Genomic DNA, 17,281 nt, shown 5'->3' with positions numbered 1-17,281 from the left:
GACACCAGATACCCTCTAGTGCAGTGGTATAGCTGAGTGCACACCTCCTACAAAGCAGTTGAGCCCAGCTAGATGGGCTTGCCTGTGCTTGAAGTTCTTTTTGTAACTGGCACTGTGTGAAGTTTCCAGGAAATGTTATGCGTTAAAGAACTGGGCAAGGTAATCGGTGTGAGTCAGATCAGAGCTGCTAACCATGGGATTGTACAGCACCTTCAAGCTATTCCTACACAGAGTAAGTCTGCCTCTTACCTACTGCTGAGAATTCTTATTAATTTCGCTAAGTTAACAACAGGATTGTTCTTGTATTGAGAAATCTGTCTTCAGATCATAGCGCTGATCTTTGCAGCAATTCAGAATCTCAGGCTTCTTGCCTTCAGTTCCTTTCAGTGATTTACTTTAGTCTCTTAAAGCTGCTGCCTTGGACTGCCTGGAATAGTCCTGGTGTTATTGGAATCAGCACTGATGGTGATAAAAGGATGTTGTATCTGATTCTCTGTTCCTGTTGTTCCCACAAATATTTTTGTTTTTCTTTCTCTTCGTCCCAACAGTCCGTTTAGACCAAGTATCAGTACAGTATCGATACTTGAATCACAGCGAAAAGTGATTAACCCCCATCTCACACCCCTACCTTCACTGCCACCTGAGCCTCTGCTATATTAATGTTTGTGATGGATTTCCATTTGTTGAGTAAATTGTTTTTGTTTGACCATAAGTGATAAATGTGTGACACTGCCCCACCTCCACACCCCATCACCCCTGGCCATGATGCATTTTCATGCTGTCGACAGGCACCACTGGGTTTGAAACCCCAGCTTGTCAAATCCTGCCATTTTTGGGTGATAAGCTGTTGAATGTTGGGCTTTAAATGTGATGTTGTGTGAAGGGTAACATTTTGAACTGAGGATGAGTCCAGCTGAGGCAGTCTGAGCGATGGGAGACGTGGTTACGTTAGCTGAGACTCGGGAACAAATCACTTGGGGTAGTGTAAGAGCCAGGAATTGAAAAAAGATAAAATGTTCCTCTGTATCTACCCTATTCATTCCCTGAATAATTTCAAACATCTCAATTTAGATCCCCTCAATCTCCTAAACATAAGGGAATACAAGCCAGCTTTTAACAGCCAATAACTTTTATCCCTGGCAGTATTCTGGTGAATCTGCTCTGCTCCCATCCATGGTCAATATATCCTTCCTGAGATTTGGTGCCCAAAACTGAACCCAGTTACTCCAGATGGGGTCTCACCCGAGTTGTGTACAACTGAAGCACCATTTCCAACTCTTTGTATTCCAGCTGCCTTGAAATAAAGACAAACATCACAATAGCTTTAACTGATTACTTTATACCTGTGTGCTAGCTTTTAGTCATTTTATGTATGTAACTCCTCAGTACTGATTATTCCCTCCCCATTGAACAAATATTCTGATTCAATTCTAATCTAAGATGGATGACCCCAATTTCCCCACATGAATTCCATGTGCCATAGGTTTGCTCACTCACTCTGATTTGATATGTATTAACCTGCTCCCAATTCCCTCCTAACTTTTTGTCCTTTGTAAACTTGGATATAAAACTCCTTATTCCTTCGTTCAAGTCATTAATAGAAATGGTGAAAAGCTGAGTACAAATCCCTGGAGAACATAACTTGTCATGTCCTGGCAATTAAGCATGTTCCCTGAATCCCTATTCTCTGTATCTCTCCTCCCAGTGAGTTACTGCCCCATGTGAAAAGGTTATATCCAATTCTATAGGCTTTCATTTTTGCTGATGATGCCTAATGCAGAACCATGTCAAATGCTTTCTGGGAGTCCATATGAAAAAGCAACCATTAAACCCTACCCTTTCCATTGTTAGTAAACTCAAAAATCAATTTGATAAGTGAGATTCCCATCATAAATCCATGCAGACACTCTTTGCTCCACCCTTTTAATATTTTTGGCTGGAAATCATCAAGCTCTGGGAGTTGGTCTCTGATCACACCCACCTTGTAGCTAGGCCACTGTAATAGCTCCTGCATCATGCCTTTCAAACCAAGTTTGTGCTTCTAACAACTGTCAGCTTGATTTAGTTGATAACACTCACCTTGGTGTCACTTCAGGACTTCACATGTTCTAGGCTCACACCAAGGCATGGTACAAGGAGAGTGCGGTGTTGTCTGAAGTACACTGCTTTAAGTTATGTATTCAACTGAGACTGTTTTGATTGACAGTATTACAAGAGCAGAAAGTTCTTCCTAGTATCCCTCACCAACTCTCCTTTCTCCCTCAACGCCTAAAAAGATGCATATTATTGCTGTTTGTAGAATAATACTGTGTGAAAATTGGCTGCAGCTGTATAAATCTACATTCTCTCTTCTCCCCTTCCCCCTGCATCCCCTTCCCTCCATGAGGAGAACAGAAAGATTTTAGTTTCTAGGCTTCTCCTGAAGTCATGCCTGTAACATATCCCAAATGTAGCAGAAAGCATCTATTTAATTTTTGTTGATGTGTTTATACATTGTCACCATCGACCTACCATATTACCAATAGGAAAGTGAGACTCTAGATTCCTGATTGACGAGGGAGCATATCAAAGGATATCGGGATAGACAGGATTATGGAATGAGGCTGCAATCAGATCAACCATGATTTTATGAAATGGCAGAGCAGGCTTGGGAGACCAAATGGCCTACTCCTCCTAATTAGTATGTTTGTACAAGACAAGAAAACTGTCCTTCAGCCAGTGTATTTAATTGGTATGTGACAGACTTGTATTCATCAATACTTTATCACTGTGAACATTTCACGAGTAGTGGCTAACCTGTATACTTAGAAGGTTTTCTGAGCTTGACAGTGTTTACAGGAAGGTAGATCAGCCCTTACTGTCTAAAGAGGCCATTAGACTCAACCATTGACTCCTATAAAGAGTTTAAAAATGGGTTCTGCTTCTAATGTGACTTTATACCTGTTTTGGGAATTCTGTCCCAGCATAGAAACACTTATTAATGGAGTTTATCGATTAATACAAAGATCCTGTTTCCCTGTATACCTCATTAAAGAGTTCTTTACACAAGATGCATTCCATCTGTAGATTCAGAACTTTAATAGCCTTTTCTGGCTGTATATCAACCTAAAGCAGATAAAATACCGTTTAGGAGATGTTTCAACTGAGAGACAGTCTTGTGAAATGAACAGAATCGTGGTGCCTGTGTCTGCAGGAAAATGTTGCTCAGTACTGAATAATTATTCTTTTTAATTTGGTAACTAAATCAGCCAGAAAAAATAATTTTCAGAGTGGGGGAATTGAAGGAGCTTTCTGATGGTAGACTGGGAGGTGCCATGCATTAATCATTGATCTTTACCACTACCACCACCATCCACCCCACTCCCCCAGCATCTTTGTTCATGCCCAGCTCAAACAGAGGATGAAAATTTTCCTTTTGATGTAGATTGCATACTAGGTTAAACATTTGAGACATTGGCTCAAATCCTGGGCCCAGATAAGAGATAAAGTAAGCCAATATCAGCCTTAATCCCAAATTATTGAAGTTTTAAACCTAGAAGGAAGTCACAAGTGTGTGAATTCAATTTGCTGGTTGCTATCCTTTCTGTAGACCAATTTTCAGTGCACTGTAGTCTGGTAGCCGAGAGGATATGGTACTCGAGTAGCAGCCAGAAATCATGAGTTCAAACCACATCATTATTATGGCAAGTTGTGATCTTCCGTTCAATAATTTTGTAACAAGAAAGCTGCCAGACTTGTAAAAAATCTAATTGATTCATTAACATCCTTCAGAGATGGCTTTCTCACCCATACCTGCTTTGGCTAACATGTGATTCCAGTCTCACCCTATGCAATTGTATCTTAATACCCTCAGGAATGGGCTGAAAGGGCTACTTTACCAGTGTTGCCCAAGAATACATTTTTAAATAAACCCCAAGGGTGGCATTCTGGAAGTAATTTTGGGAGTGAATTTTCCAGCACTACCAGCACATCATTATAATCACTCAGATTCCTGCTACTTATTCTATTTCCATCTCAATGTTCTGAGTGAACCCAGCCAGAGAGCCTGCTGTTTAAATCCTGACAGTTAATGGCATCTTTTTTTTTTTAAAAGCAATATTCAGATTTGTGAATTGTCACTGCCTGTCTCACTTTCAAACAAATATTCTGACTTCCACGTGAAATTAAAGATAAACTTGTATTTCTAAAGCACGTCAGCAGACCTCGAACATTTCAGAGCTCTTCAGATATAATCCATTACTTTGAAATGCAGTGACTATTGTACGCAACAGTTTCATACACTATCCCATCAACAACAAGGTGGGATTGTGGGCCAGATTGTGGAACCCGCAGCTATTCTATGTGGCTCAGAAGAAGTCATACGGACTTGAAACATTAACACTATTTCTCTTTCCACAGATGCAGCCAGACCAGCTGAGTGTTTCCAGCATTTCCTGTTTTTATTTATTTTTATTTCAGATTTCCAGCATCCGCAGTAATTTGCTTTTAACCTAAGATAGTGGTATTACTGGCTGTTGGAGGAGCATCAGCCAGGGTAGCTGAAGAGCTCTTTGTTCTGCTCTAACAGGTCTGTTAGCCGCCATCTGGAGAAACCAGACACTTAAATGGGGGTTCAGTTTAACCCAGGTTTATCCCGCATGTGGCTTGTGGGCCAGATTGTGGCCCCTGAAGCTATTCTGTGACTTCTGGAGCCACTATTCAAAAGGCAAGGCTGCTCCTCCAATCAGAGGCCATTCTGTTGTCACGTTTGCTGCTGATAGGCTCAATAGTGAGAGCTCACTAATGTGGGAAACGGACTGTGATTGGAGGAGCAGTAAACACCACCGGCGGTATGTATGTTGGGGGGAAAAAAGAGGTTTTTGGAGGGATGGAGAAGGAGAGAGAAGCGCTCCAGGACCACAGGGGAGGAGAGAGAGAGAGAGACTGCCCGGGTCACAGGGAAGGAGACGCTGTCGGGCCAAGGCAGAATGGGAGAGGCGCAGCTGGGGCCACGGAGGAAGGAGGCAGAGAAACTGGGGGAGGTTGAGGGAGGGGCGTGGTGGATGCGGTGGCTGGCAGGGAGACGCTGTGGAGCCCAGGGTAGGGAGTGGGGTAAAAGGCTGGTGAGGTTGGGGAAGTGTGTAGGGTGTGCCTGGTTCACTCCCAGTCTCAATTCTCGTCAACTCGCCCTCATCCCCACACACCAACAGATACTCTCACCCACTCGCAGTGGGTGAGGGCAAGTGAATAGACATCCTGAGACTGGGAGTGAGCCCACACGCGCACTCTGACCCTTTCACACTCTAATGGTCATCTTAATTTAAAAAAGAGTAATTAATAATCAGCTTATTGCTTTGACAGTGCTTCAATTTTGCTCAGCAAGTTGTTTCTTTTCTTCATACATGAATTTCAAGTAAAAGTTGAGTATCTTTCTGAAGTTTGTTCTTCATCCCCTTGAGTGAGAAAAAAAATGGAAATGTGCTCCTCACACACACAAATAGGACAAGTCTGCTTTAACCTTTCCTCTGAATGATGGTGCCATTCCTTCTACACTTTGGAGTAGCCCTTCAATCGGAAAACTTCTGATTTTGAGATGGGAGTGTTGCCAACTGAACCAAGCTGACATTGTATTTTCCTCTTGGTATTGTGGCCGCTTTGTTAGTTTCATCAAAGGTTACGTTAATAAAGGATGATGAGGATGGATTGGAGAAGCTGGGCTTGTTCTCCATAGAGAAGAGAATAGCAAAATTGTGAGGGATCTGAGCAGAGCAGATGGGGAGAAATTGTCCCCATGGGTGGAAGGATCAAAAGGCAGAGGACACCGATTTTAAGGTGTTTGGCAAAGGAACCAAAAATGACATGGGGAAAAAAGCTTCTTTATGCAGTGAGTGGTTAGGGTTTGGAATGCACTGCCTGAGAGTGTGTTGGAGGCAGACTGAATCGTGTCTTTCAAAGGGAATTAGATGATTATCTGAAGAGAGAAAATTTGCAGACTGAGGAAAGGGTTGGGAAATGGGACTAGCTAAGTTCCTGCATTGAGCCAGCACGGACATGACAGACCAAATGGCCTCCTCCTGTGCTGTAACCATTCCGTGATTCTTTGAATAATTCCACGTACATAGCAGAGACACAACCCATATCGTTATCCATTGTAGAGCTGCTAAGCAGTGTAAATTTAGACAGAAATGCTAGCTAAAGTTGATTGCCAGAATTTTAAACTGCTTGTCATTTTCTATTAAGGATTTGGATCATGTCAAAGTGCAATTTAGCATTGAGATTTATGATCCATATAACCTCATGCTCAGGGTCATCTGGAAACAACTGCAGCAATAAACATATTGTAATAGTTGCAGTGTCCTTGTGTGTGATAAATCGCTCTTCCCCTTTCCCCCAAATAAAACTGGCTGCAATGTTGGAATTCACTTCAAAATGAGCAGAAAAGCATCATGGATACTGGAAATCTGAAATAAAAGCAGACAATGTTGCAAATGTGCAGCAGTTACCCATGACATTGCAAGTCATCCCATCCCTTTCGTTCTAAGCTTGATGGAATCTGCAGTTTGGGTTTGGACCCTTGCTTTGAGGTCAGAATTAAAGTAAAAAGTCTGAACCGATGCTTCAGGTGTACCTGCCTTGCATCCCTCACTCTCTCCTTTGTGTACATTGCTCCCTCATGTCCATCTTTCTCACCCTCGTGCCTGACCCCCCTCCCCACTCTGTGCCCCCCCCCTCCCAATTGTTGGTTGCTATGCTGTGCATTGCCAGAGTTCCCTTTGTTTCATTTTAAATTTGGGGCTGTGTGGGTGCAGATCCCTTGAGTCAGGAGCTCCCTAACAGGGCCACATGTTGACCTGCAGTAAAAGCGATTGATGTGATACTAAACAGGAGCTTACTTGTACTGCAGTGTTTGCAGGCACTGTCCCTGAACATGTGCTGCCCTGTCCTCAAATCATTAGTGTTGAACAGAGGAGATCAGCACCTGTCACAGTGAGCTGCGCTATATGGTTATTCCCTCACTGCTGACTACATACGTGACATAACTTGAACAGCATTTAGGAGTGCTGCAGTGGATTCGAAGGAAACCGATTCAATTGTAACTTTTGAAAGGGAAATGGATAAATATTTGAAAAGGAAATTATTTTGCAGGGCTATGGGGAGAGAGCAGCAGGGTGGGACTAATTGACGTAAGTGATGGACCAAATGATCTTCTTGAGCTGGATCACTCTCTGCTGATCATCAATGGCTTTTTAAAAATACACAATTATGGAATATCTTGAGTAAAGAGCATTCTCCCTGCATAAAACCAGCTGCGTAAATATAGTAAACCATGGAATGAGGTGAATTTTTCAGATTTGACCTAACTGCACTTCTTGAGGAAGCGCATATTGGTATGTTTAAATCTATTTTAGTCCCAATGTATTCAAGATGTTTAGTTGCTGCCCTGTCGAGTGTAGTCATTCATTACGTGGACCTGTGAAGCTAGGTCAACAGCATTTAGCACTGAGGTCTTGGAATTTCTCCTTTGAAAACTGGCCTGCTTGAGAAGCTTTAGAAGAGTTGTGGAGTAATCATGGCACAGGAAGAGGTCATTCAGCCCAAGAATCAGATCCTGTAGATCAGAGAGTCATCTAGTCACTGCTATCACTGCCCTGGCTGCTGCTGGCTTGAACTTACTAACTATTGTATTCTAGATAGCTTCTAGAAACCATGTATGGGAGTTAATATCTGCTCGCATAGGAAATTTTTTGAGGGTTTTGCGACTTTGGAATTCTCAGCCTCAGAAGGGGGTGGAGGCAGGGTCATTGAGTGTTTTTAAGGCAGAGGTAGACAGATTGAAGAAGAGTCATACGGGCTTGAAACCTTAACTCTGTCTTTCTCTCCACAGATGCTGTTATCTTCTTCTAGCATTTTCTGTTTTTGTTTCAGATTTCCAGCATCTGCAGAATTTTGCTTTTAGGTTCTTGTTAGGTAAGGGAATCAAAAGATTATTGGGGTTAGATGGGAATGTGAAAATCGAAACACAAGTTCAGCCATGGTCTCGTTGAATGACGGTGCAGGCTTGAGGGGCCGAATAGTCTACTCTTGTTCCTATTTCTTATGTTCTTATGTAAATGGGCTGAATTTCAACCTCCTGTGCTGTGTCAGTTTCTGATGACAATTATAAATGCTCACCCTTGTAACTTTATCATTGTAGATCGGTTAAGAGAAATTAAAAGGGAAACATGGACCCTCTCTTCAATCTGTCTGAAGTTGAATTGTTCCAGGAGGTGGCTGCCATCAGCGCACAATTACTCAGCTGAGTTTGTTTCAATAATTTGATGCTTCCTCACATGGAAAAGGAGTGAATCCATGGGTGGCGTGCAGCATGTGTTACATTCTTTTAGGCTGTCTGATTTTCATCTTGGGCTAGGTTGTGTATTTTAACCTGACCACTCTCAGCTGCTGCATGTCCCCCTCAGCCTGGTGTGTCGCAGTCCTGGAATGGGATTAGAACCTATGACCTCCAATTCTGGTGAGAGTCCTCCCAAGTGAGCAAAGCTGATGTTAAGATAGCAAGTGTGGAGTCAGGGATGTGTCATGGGGGTGGACAGTAATTAGAAATTTTCTACATCATATAGTGAGAAGAGAGTGCACAATTCACCAAGCTGGAGATACCCTGCCAAGTAATTTAAATGCTAAATAAATATTGTTTCTGAGCAGTTCTGTCCCGTCATGATTTTTGTAGTGGGTAATAGTGCTTCTGATTTCTCTGAAGAATGATTGTGGTTTGAACCTTGGGAAGTATTAAACATAAAAAATTGCATTACGCAAGAGCTAAGACCAGAATAGGCCATTCAACCTCTCATAGCTAATCAGATTGTGGTCTCAGCTCCACTTTTCTGTCTGTTCCGCCCACCTACCATAACCCTAGCCACCCTTGCTGATCAAAAATCTATCTAACAGCCTTGAATATATTCAATGACTCAGTCTCCACTCCTCTCTGGGGAAGAGAATTCCACAGACTAAAGACCCTCAGAAAAAAAAACTCATCCCAGTTTTAAATGGGAGATGCCTAATTTTTAAACTGTGCTCCCTGGTTCTAGACTCCCCCACAAGGGGAAACATCCTCTCAGTATTCACCCTTTTGAATCCTCTCAGGATCTTATGCTTCACTTAGATCACCTTCCATTTTTCTAAACTTCAATGAGTATAGGCCCAACCTTTTCAACCTTTCCTCATAAGGCAACCCCTTCATCCCAGGAATAAAAACAGAAATTGCTGGAAAAACTCAGCAGGTTTGACAGCATCTGTGGAGGGAGAAACAGAGTTAACGTTTCGAGTCAGTGTGGTTCTTGATCCCAGGAATGAGTCCATTGAACCTTTTCTGAACAAATGAGAGCGCAATGATGTTATTACTAGTCAAGTAGAGGGAAGTGGGATGCACAAATGGCTAAAGTTCATGGATTGATGCATATTAGGGGTGTGGGCAGGGTGGGGTGGTGTGTTGATGGGCATGCAGGGGCTTGAAGAGATTCAGAGGTGTACTCTGGAGGAGTTACAGAACTGGAGAGTAGTACGCTTATGGTAGACTTTTAACACATTCCTTGTGATGTTTAATTTGGCCCGTTGAACTGGAAACCAATGTAAGTCAGCATGTCAGGATTGATCAGGGTGGGGATATAATGCTAGATAGGTTTCAAGCAGCACGATCTGAAAGTTAGAGGTGGTAGAGGGCAGCAGGTGGCCTGGAAAGTAGTTGACTCCTGTGCTGAGATTCGGGATCATATCTCTGGCCCATTGCCAGTTGTGAGAGACTGGAGAAAATTGAATGGGAGAAAAAGGAGTGAGCAAGTTGGTTTGGATCAGGGAATGGCCACCTTTTTTGTTTTTGGTAAGCAGGGTGTTGAGTTCCATAAGTTAAAACTATGCAACCTTAACAGCACAGACTGAGGAACTTGCTGTTGTTTATCCAGTCAGAAGTACCAAACCTGTCATGGCATTTATCTGGAGCAACAAGGGTGAATTTGTGCCCTTGTATTCATTCAATGCTGAGCATGTGCTTCAATCTTCATGGAAGTGACTTTCTGCATCAGATTGCAGGAGTCATTGCTGGCCTTGTTTTCTGCTGTATATTTAAATGAGGATATGATTGGTGTGATTGTGAAACACTGAATTATAAAGGCATATTGTCCCAAGCACCTTCACAGCCCTGACTTTGATTTACAGAGCAGTCAACGCACACATAATTCACGACATGACACTTAATTAATAGACTTCCCTAAACTAGAAAAGTGATGCTTACTTTTCCCTCCATTCACAGCTCTGTCAGAATGCTCCAAGTAACAACTATACACTTGGTCCTTGATTGGGACTCAAGCCTGCTGAGCTGTGGAAAGGGGCTGCTTTGTGTTGGTTTTTGATTTTTGAGTTTTAATTCTGACAGATGCATGAATTACATAATTAACATGATTAGGGCTAGGTTGCTGGACTATTGAGCGGACAGAACCTTGTTGTAACCTGAGGTGAGGAACAACTTCAGCATTTACTCTTTGGCTGCATCCAGTTCCCTTTCAGTCAGTTAACACAAATTGAAGGCGCATTATTCACATTTTTAGCTCAAACTGCAAGGGGGATAGGTGAAATTGGGTATTTTTAAACCTTTCTATCCTGTCTGGTCCCATCCAGCCGTCGTTTCCTCTCCCGCATTTATTAGAGACATTAGCATTGTAAAGGATATTTTGGTCTAAGTTGCACTCTCTTCTGCTTTCCTGCCAACATATGAGAGACTGTAATGGTACTTTGTGGTCTAGACATAGTCCTTTTCCTCCCACTTTCTGGGGTTGTTTGTAACTCATCAGGCTCAGAACTTTGTAGTGAAGTTAGTAATTGGCCTGATTGCCTTTTAAACTTGATGAAAAAAGAGATTCAGAAGCTGATTTTGGTGCCAAATGAAAGGTTCTGGTTTGGAGGTAGATTAGAGACTTAGAACCATAGAACACTACAGCACAGAAAACAGGCCATTCGGCCCTTCTAGTCTGTGCTGAAATATTATTCCGCTAGTCCCTTGACCTGCGCCTAGTCCATAACCCTCCAAACCTCTCCCATCCATGTTTCTATCAAATTTATTCTTAAAACTTGAGTGAGCCCACATTTACCACGTCAGATGGTAGCTCGTTCCACACCCTCACCACTCTCTGAGTGAAGAAGTTCCCCCTAAAGCTTTCCCCTTTCACCCTAAAGCCATGTCCTCTCGTGTTTATTTCTCCTAATCTAAGTGGAAAGAACCTATTTGCATTTACAGACTTGTCAATCTTTCATTTTTATTGACCCATTCCAAATAGTGATGATATCCACTATTGTACACACTACTGAAATGCTGGTGATAACTTCGAAACAGTAGTGTGAAAGTTCTTAGTTCATTTTGTTGATAAACAACTAAAGATTAACAGTGTTGCTTGGCTGGTAATATTTATATTCATATCAATGGTGATTGCCTGGGAGATAGACTCCCACTTTGAGTTCATGATGTATCGGTTAATTAAGAAATCATGCAGGAAGAGACTTTCCACTGCAGCGTACTTGATGCAATATTTAAGATAAATGGATTTGGTATATTTCACTAGTGGAGGCTGAGAGAGCAATAATTAAGTTTCAACATAAGTGATAGTGGGATAGGCTGAGAAGCATTTTAGGTCTCCTGTAGTTGATACTGAGTGTAGGCTAGTTGAGGGGAGGCAGTGGATAGTGGTAATGTCACTGGACTGGTAACCTAGAGGCCCAGGTTAATGCCCTGGGGACATGGGTTCAAATCCCACCCCAACAGCTGGTGAAAGTTAAATTCAGTTAATAAATCTGGAATATAAAGCTAGTCTCAGTAATGGTGACCATAAGCCCTACATCAGTTGTTGTAAAAATTCACCTGGTTCATTAATGCCCGTTGGGGAAGGAAATCTGCCATCCTTACCTAGTCTGGCCTACATGTGACTGCAGATACACAGCAATGCGGTTGACTCTTAAACTGCCTAGAAAGCCACTCAGTTATATCAAACTGCTACAGAAAAGTAGATAAAGAATTAACCCAGACAGACCAACAGGCATCGACTTGGCGCACCCAACCCTGTCGACTCTAACATCTGGGAATTTGTGGTAAAATTAGGAGAGCTGTCCCACAGACTAGACAAGCAAAAGGCAGACATAGTCATCCCCATGAAATCATACTTTTCAGACACTGCCCCAGACACCACTATCGCTATTCCTGGGTGTGTCCTGTCCCACCTGCAGGACAGACCCAGCAAAGATGGCAGCACAGTGGTATACAGTTGAGAGGGAGTTGCCCTGGGATTCCTCAACATCAGCTCGGGACCCCATGAAGTCCCATGGCATTAGGTCAAATATGTGCAAGGAAACCTCCTTCTGCTTACCATCTACAGCACCCTGCCACCCCACCTCAGCTGATGAATCAGTGTTCCTCCATGTTGGAGGAAACACTGAGGGTGGCAAGGGCGCAGGAAGTACTCTGGGTGGGGGGACTTCAACGTTCATCATCAAGAATGGCTCGGTGCCACCACCGCAGACCGAACTGGCCGAGTCCTAAAGGATATAGTTGCTAGACTGGGTCAGCAGCATGTGGTGAGGGAATCAATAAGAGGGCAAAAACCTACTTGACCTCGTCTTCACCACTGTACATGTTGCAGATGCATCTGTCCATGACAGCATTGGTAGGAGTGACCTCCGCGCAGTCCTTATGGAGACAAATCCATGCCTTCATATTGAGGATTGGTTGAGTTCTGTGGAACTACCACTGTGCTAAATGCGATAGATTTCCAACAGATCTAGCTCCTCAAAACTGGGCATCCATGAGGCACTGTGGGCCATCAGCAGCAGAATTGTATTCGACCACAATCTGTAACCTCACGACCCAGCATATCCCCCACTGTACCATTATCATCAATCTGAGGGATCAACCCCGGTTCGATGACAAGAGCAGGAGGGCATGCCAGGACCAGAATCAGGCAAACCTAAAAATGAGGTGTCAACCCGGTGAAGCTACAATACAGGACTACTTGAGTACCAAACAGCAAAAACAGCATGCAATAGGCAAGGCTAAGCAATTCCACAACCAATGGAGCAGATCTAAGCTCTGCACTCCTGCCACACTCAATCATAAAATGATGGTGGACAATTAAACAACGCAGTGGAGGATGAGACTCCACAAATATCTCCATCCTCACTGATGGAGGTGCTGAGTGCATCAGTGCAAAAGATTAGGCTGAAGCACTGGCAACCATCTTCAGCCAGAAGTGCTGATTGGATGATACATCTCAGCACCCCCCCCCGGAGGTCTCCAGCATCAAAGATGCCAGTCTTCAGCCAGTTCGATTCACTCCAAGTGATATCAAGAAATGACTGAAGGCACTGGATACTGCAAAGGCTGTGGGCCTTGACAATATTCCAGAAATAGTACTGAAGATTTGTACACCCAGAACCAGCCTTGTCCCTAGCCAAGTTGATCCAGTTAGCTACCACACTGGCATCTGCCCAGCAATGTGGAAAATTGCCCAGGTAAGACCTACCCACAAAATCCAGCCTGGCCAATTACTGCCGCATGAGTCTACTGTCGATGATCAGTAAACTGAAAGAAGATGTGGTCGACAGCACTATCAAGTGTCACTTGCTTAGCAATAATCTCACTGATGCTCAGTTTGGGCTCCACCAGAGCCGCTTAGCTCCTGGCCTCATTACGGCCTTGGTTCAAACATGGGCAAAAGAGCTGAACTCCAGAGGTGAGAATTACTGCCCTTGACATCAAGACAGCATTTGACAGCTTTTTTATATATTTGTTCATAGGATGTGCACCAAGACCTGGACAATATTCAAGCTTGAGCTGATTGGTGGCAAGAAACATCACCTTTTTAAGTTCAAACTTTGTTATTACCAACTCAGGAGTGGGACAAGGAGAGGAGTCAGCTCACCCCTCCTAACCTAATCGTGACACAGAGCCCATTGCTGGTTTTGGTACAAGTTGGCCCAAATCAGGCCCTCCAAAATCTGTGGAATTAAAAAAAGACAGATATGCAGGAAACAAAGCTGCGACATCCTGCTTTGTTACCCACTGAAATCTGATTACTACCACAGCACTATTCAATTCCTATGCCTGTGCAGCTGATGTCTGATCCATCACTGTGTATTAACTGTATAATAAAACCTGAAATAACAGCTAATTCAATTTGAGAGGCAAACCTCAGATCAATGAAGGGAAACTTGGAGATTGTATTTTTGTAACTTTGCCTGCTCAAATTTCATTAAACTTTGCAAGCGGATGTTCTTCTGGTGGTTAAACTTTTTTTATCCAAAAATAATTTTTTGTGCTTATCAAAGTGGGGCAATGCCAGGCATAGGAAGGGAATATTTTCTATTTTGGACTTTGTTCCTAAGTGAGGTACCTCACAGGGTTAGATACAGAGTAAAGCTCCCTCTACACACTCCCCATCAAACACTCCCAGGACAGGTACAGCACGGGGTTAGAAACAGAGTAAAGCTCCCTCTACACTGTCCCCATCAAACACTCCCAGGACAGGTACAGCACGGGGTTAGATACAGAGTAAAGCTGCCTCTACACTGTCCCCATCAAACACTCCCAGGACAGTCACAGCACAGGGTTAGATACAGAGTAAAGCTCCCTCTACACTGTCCCCATCAAACACTCCCAGGACAGTCACAGCACGGGATTAGATACAGAATAAAGCTCCCCCTACATTGTCCCCATCAAACACTCTCACTAATTTCGGATGGGAATTACTGAAATATACTTTACAGTCAGCTGGTTAAAGTGACCTTGATTCCTTTGACTTGTGCTGGATCTGAATGCAGGTTTCAAGGTATGAGGCTCAAGTCTACAGGTCGTCTTTGTGTGTTTATTTTGATGGGACTTAAGTGCCTCCTTGAGTTTTAAATCAAATTTTTGAAATCTGTGTTCATTTACTGTAAGATCTGTGGCATCAACAACCTGACATCCGCTGGCTGTCTTTGTAATTTACATTGGTTTTAATATCCCTGAAATCCAGTATGGGACATTTAAATCTTTTAATTCAGTACAATCCCTGCAATTGTGCTGACTTAGATGCTCCTTCTATTTGTAAGATTGTGTGAAACAGTGGGGTCCTGTCACTTAACTGAGAGCACTGACTGCTTCAATGCAGCTTTAAAGGTTGTAATGAATAGGCAGATTCATGGAGTTGAGCATCGGATGTTTGCTCAAATTGAGAGAAACAATTCAAGTTTTGTTTCAACTTGCGTATAAGAAACGTGGAAGAGTTTTCTGAGTGCTGCTTCAGAGACAGTAGTCACAATTCAAGCACAACATGCTCCATGGCATGCCTCTGAGTTCCAGTGTGATGACACTGATGTAACCTGCTCTCTCTACTGAGTGCCTTTGGATCTCAGTTAATAGTCTGTGCAAATATTATCCAAGGTGGGGGTTGCTCCCACTTCTAGTAACGGGAGGCAAGGTGACCCCAACTTCCCCACAGCAAGTGACAAGGCCCCTTTAAATCAGAATTGTCGTCTCATGGGTGTTTTTCTTTCCTGTGCGTAATTCTTCATCTCTCAGTAAAAGACCTACAACTGTGTAATTGACAAAATTAATGGAATTCTTTGAGGAGACAATTGTATTGAGATTGGAAATGCATTGGATGTTGTGTATATGATTGTTAATGGCTATGTAAAGTGTTGCATAGGAGAATTGCTGATGAAATTAGTTAGGCCATACAGTATTTAAGTGTGTGGTACCCTGGATAGGAATTAGTTAGGGCAAGCAAGAGAGTTGTGGTTAATGTTTATTTGCACTGGAGTAGTATAGAAAGTGGTGACGGCAGAATCCATGATATCTAAAGAAGAGAAGTGGATAAATTGTTTCAAAAAGGAGAAAAGCTAAATAGTTGTGATGCAAGACAAGGAATGAGAATAAGTGGACCTCTCTCCCAGAGGGCTCCACTGCAACTGGTTTCACAAAATTGTCAGCAGATCTACAAGAAATCAATTTCAAAATGTAAATTTACTGAGAATTTCAGTTTTCCCATTTTTGAGACAGCCCCACAACTTGCTCTCCCACTAAATAGAAATGAAGCCAAGGAAGAACATGTATTTACTTTAGTGCCTTTCATGTGCCTCAAAGTGCTTCACAGCTAACTAACTTACTTTCAAAGATTGATCACTATTATTTCATTGGAAAGACAGCAGAAAATCAGAGTAACCAGTTAACCCATTTTTGTACTGTTGGCTTAGGTTCTTGATTGAGAGGCAGGGAGAACTCTTCTCTTATTAATGCCAGGGGACCTTCAATGATCATCGTAGGTAGCGGGAGGCCATAGTTTAATGCGGCCCTCCAAAATACAGCATTTTCTCCAATATAACTCTCCCTTGTACTTAAAGGAATTGCGAATGGTTAATATGCAGGTGCAGCAAGTAATTAGCAAAGCTAAAAAATGTTATTTATTGTGAGGGGAATTGGATCCACAAGTAGGGAGGTTATGCTTCAGTTGTGTGGGGCATTGGTGAGACCACATCTGGAGTACTGTGTACAGTACTGGTCTCCTTATTAAAAGAAAGATGTAATTGCGTTGGAAGCTGTTCAGAGAAGCTTTACTACATTAATACTTGGAATGGGCAGGTGCCTTATGAGGAAAGACTGTACAGGCCAGGCTGGAATTTAGATGAGTATGGGGCAACTTGATTGAAACACAAGATCTTGGAGGGCACTTGACATGGTTGAAGGATGTTTCCGCTTGTGGGAGAATCCAGAACTAGGGGGTCACTGTTTAAAAATAAGGGGTTGCCCATATTGGAAAGAGATGAGGAAAAAAAATTCTCATGTTTGTGAGACTTTGCTTTCACCCACCTTTTGAGGAAGAGAATTCCAGAGCCTTCGAATATTTTTAAGGCAGAGGTATATAGATTCTTGATAAGCAAGGGGATGAAAGGTTATCTGGGGAAGGCAGAATGTGAAATTGAGGTTAAAATTAGATCAGCCATGATCTTATTGAATGGCAGAACAGGCTTAAGGGGCCAAGTGACTTACTCCTGATCCTAATTCGTATATTTGTATTATCTGTTTTCCTTGGAGTGTGGTTAAGATCTGAAATGCACTGCCTGAGATTGTGGTGGAGGCTGGTTCAATCGAGGCATTCAACAGGAAATTAGATTGTTATCTGAAAAAGAAGAATTTGCAGGATTATGGGGGCAAGGCAGGGATTGCTGCAAGTATAATTGTTCACTCAGAGCCGGTACAGACAACATTTTGAATGGCCTCCTATGCTGTAACAAT

The 17,281-nt window shown here is 42.8% G+C and overlaps 1 protein-coding gene across 3 annotated transcripts in view; it reads left to right on the top strand.

The window, feature by feature from the left end:
• The window catches only part of LOC121284359 (F-box/WD repeat-containing protein 7-like), a 248,451-nt gene that overhangs the window by 164,704 nt on the left and 66,466 nt on the right, over positions 1–17,281 (top strand). Inside the window, exon 1 of one of the 3 annotated variants that reach the window (XM_041199779.1) lies at positions 32–232. The exons of the other annotated variants lie outside the window; for them this stretch is intronic. Coding sequence (XP_041055713.1) covers positions 194–232 — 39 coding nt within the window. The 5' untranslated portion in view covers positions 32–193. Of the gene's footprint in view, positions 1–31; positions 233–17,281 lie in introns of those variants that run through there. 3 annotated transcript variants of the gene reach the window in all.

Source organism: Carcharodon carcharias, chromosome 11, assembly GCF_017639515.1.
Source record: "Carcharodon carcharias isolate sCarCar2 chromosome 11, sCarCar2.pri, whole genome shotgun sequence".
Classification (NCBI taxonomy): Eukaryota; Metazoa; Chordata; class Chondrichthyes; order Lamniformes; family Lamnidae; genus Carcharodon; species Carcharodon carcharias.
This window is presented reverse-complemented; position numbering and strand designations above follow the sequence as displayed.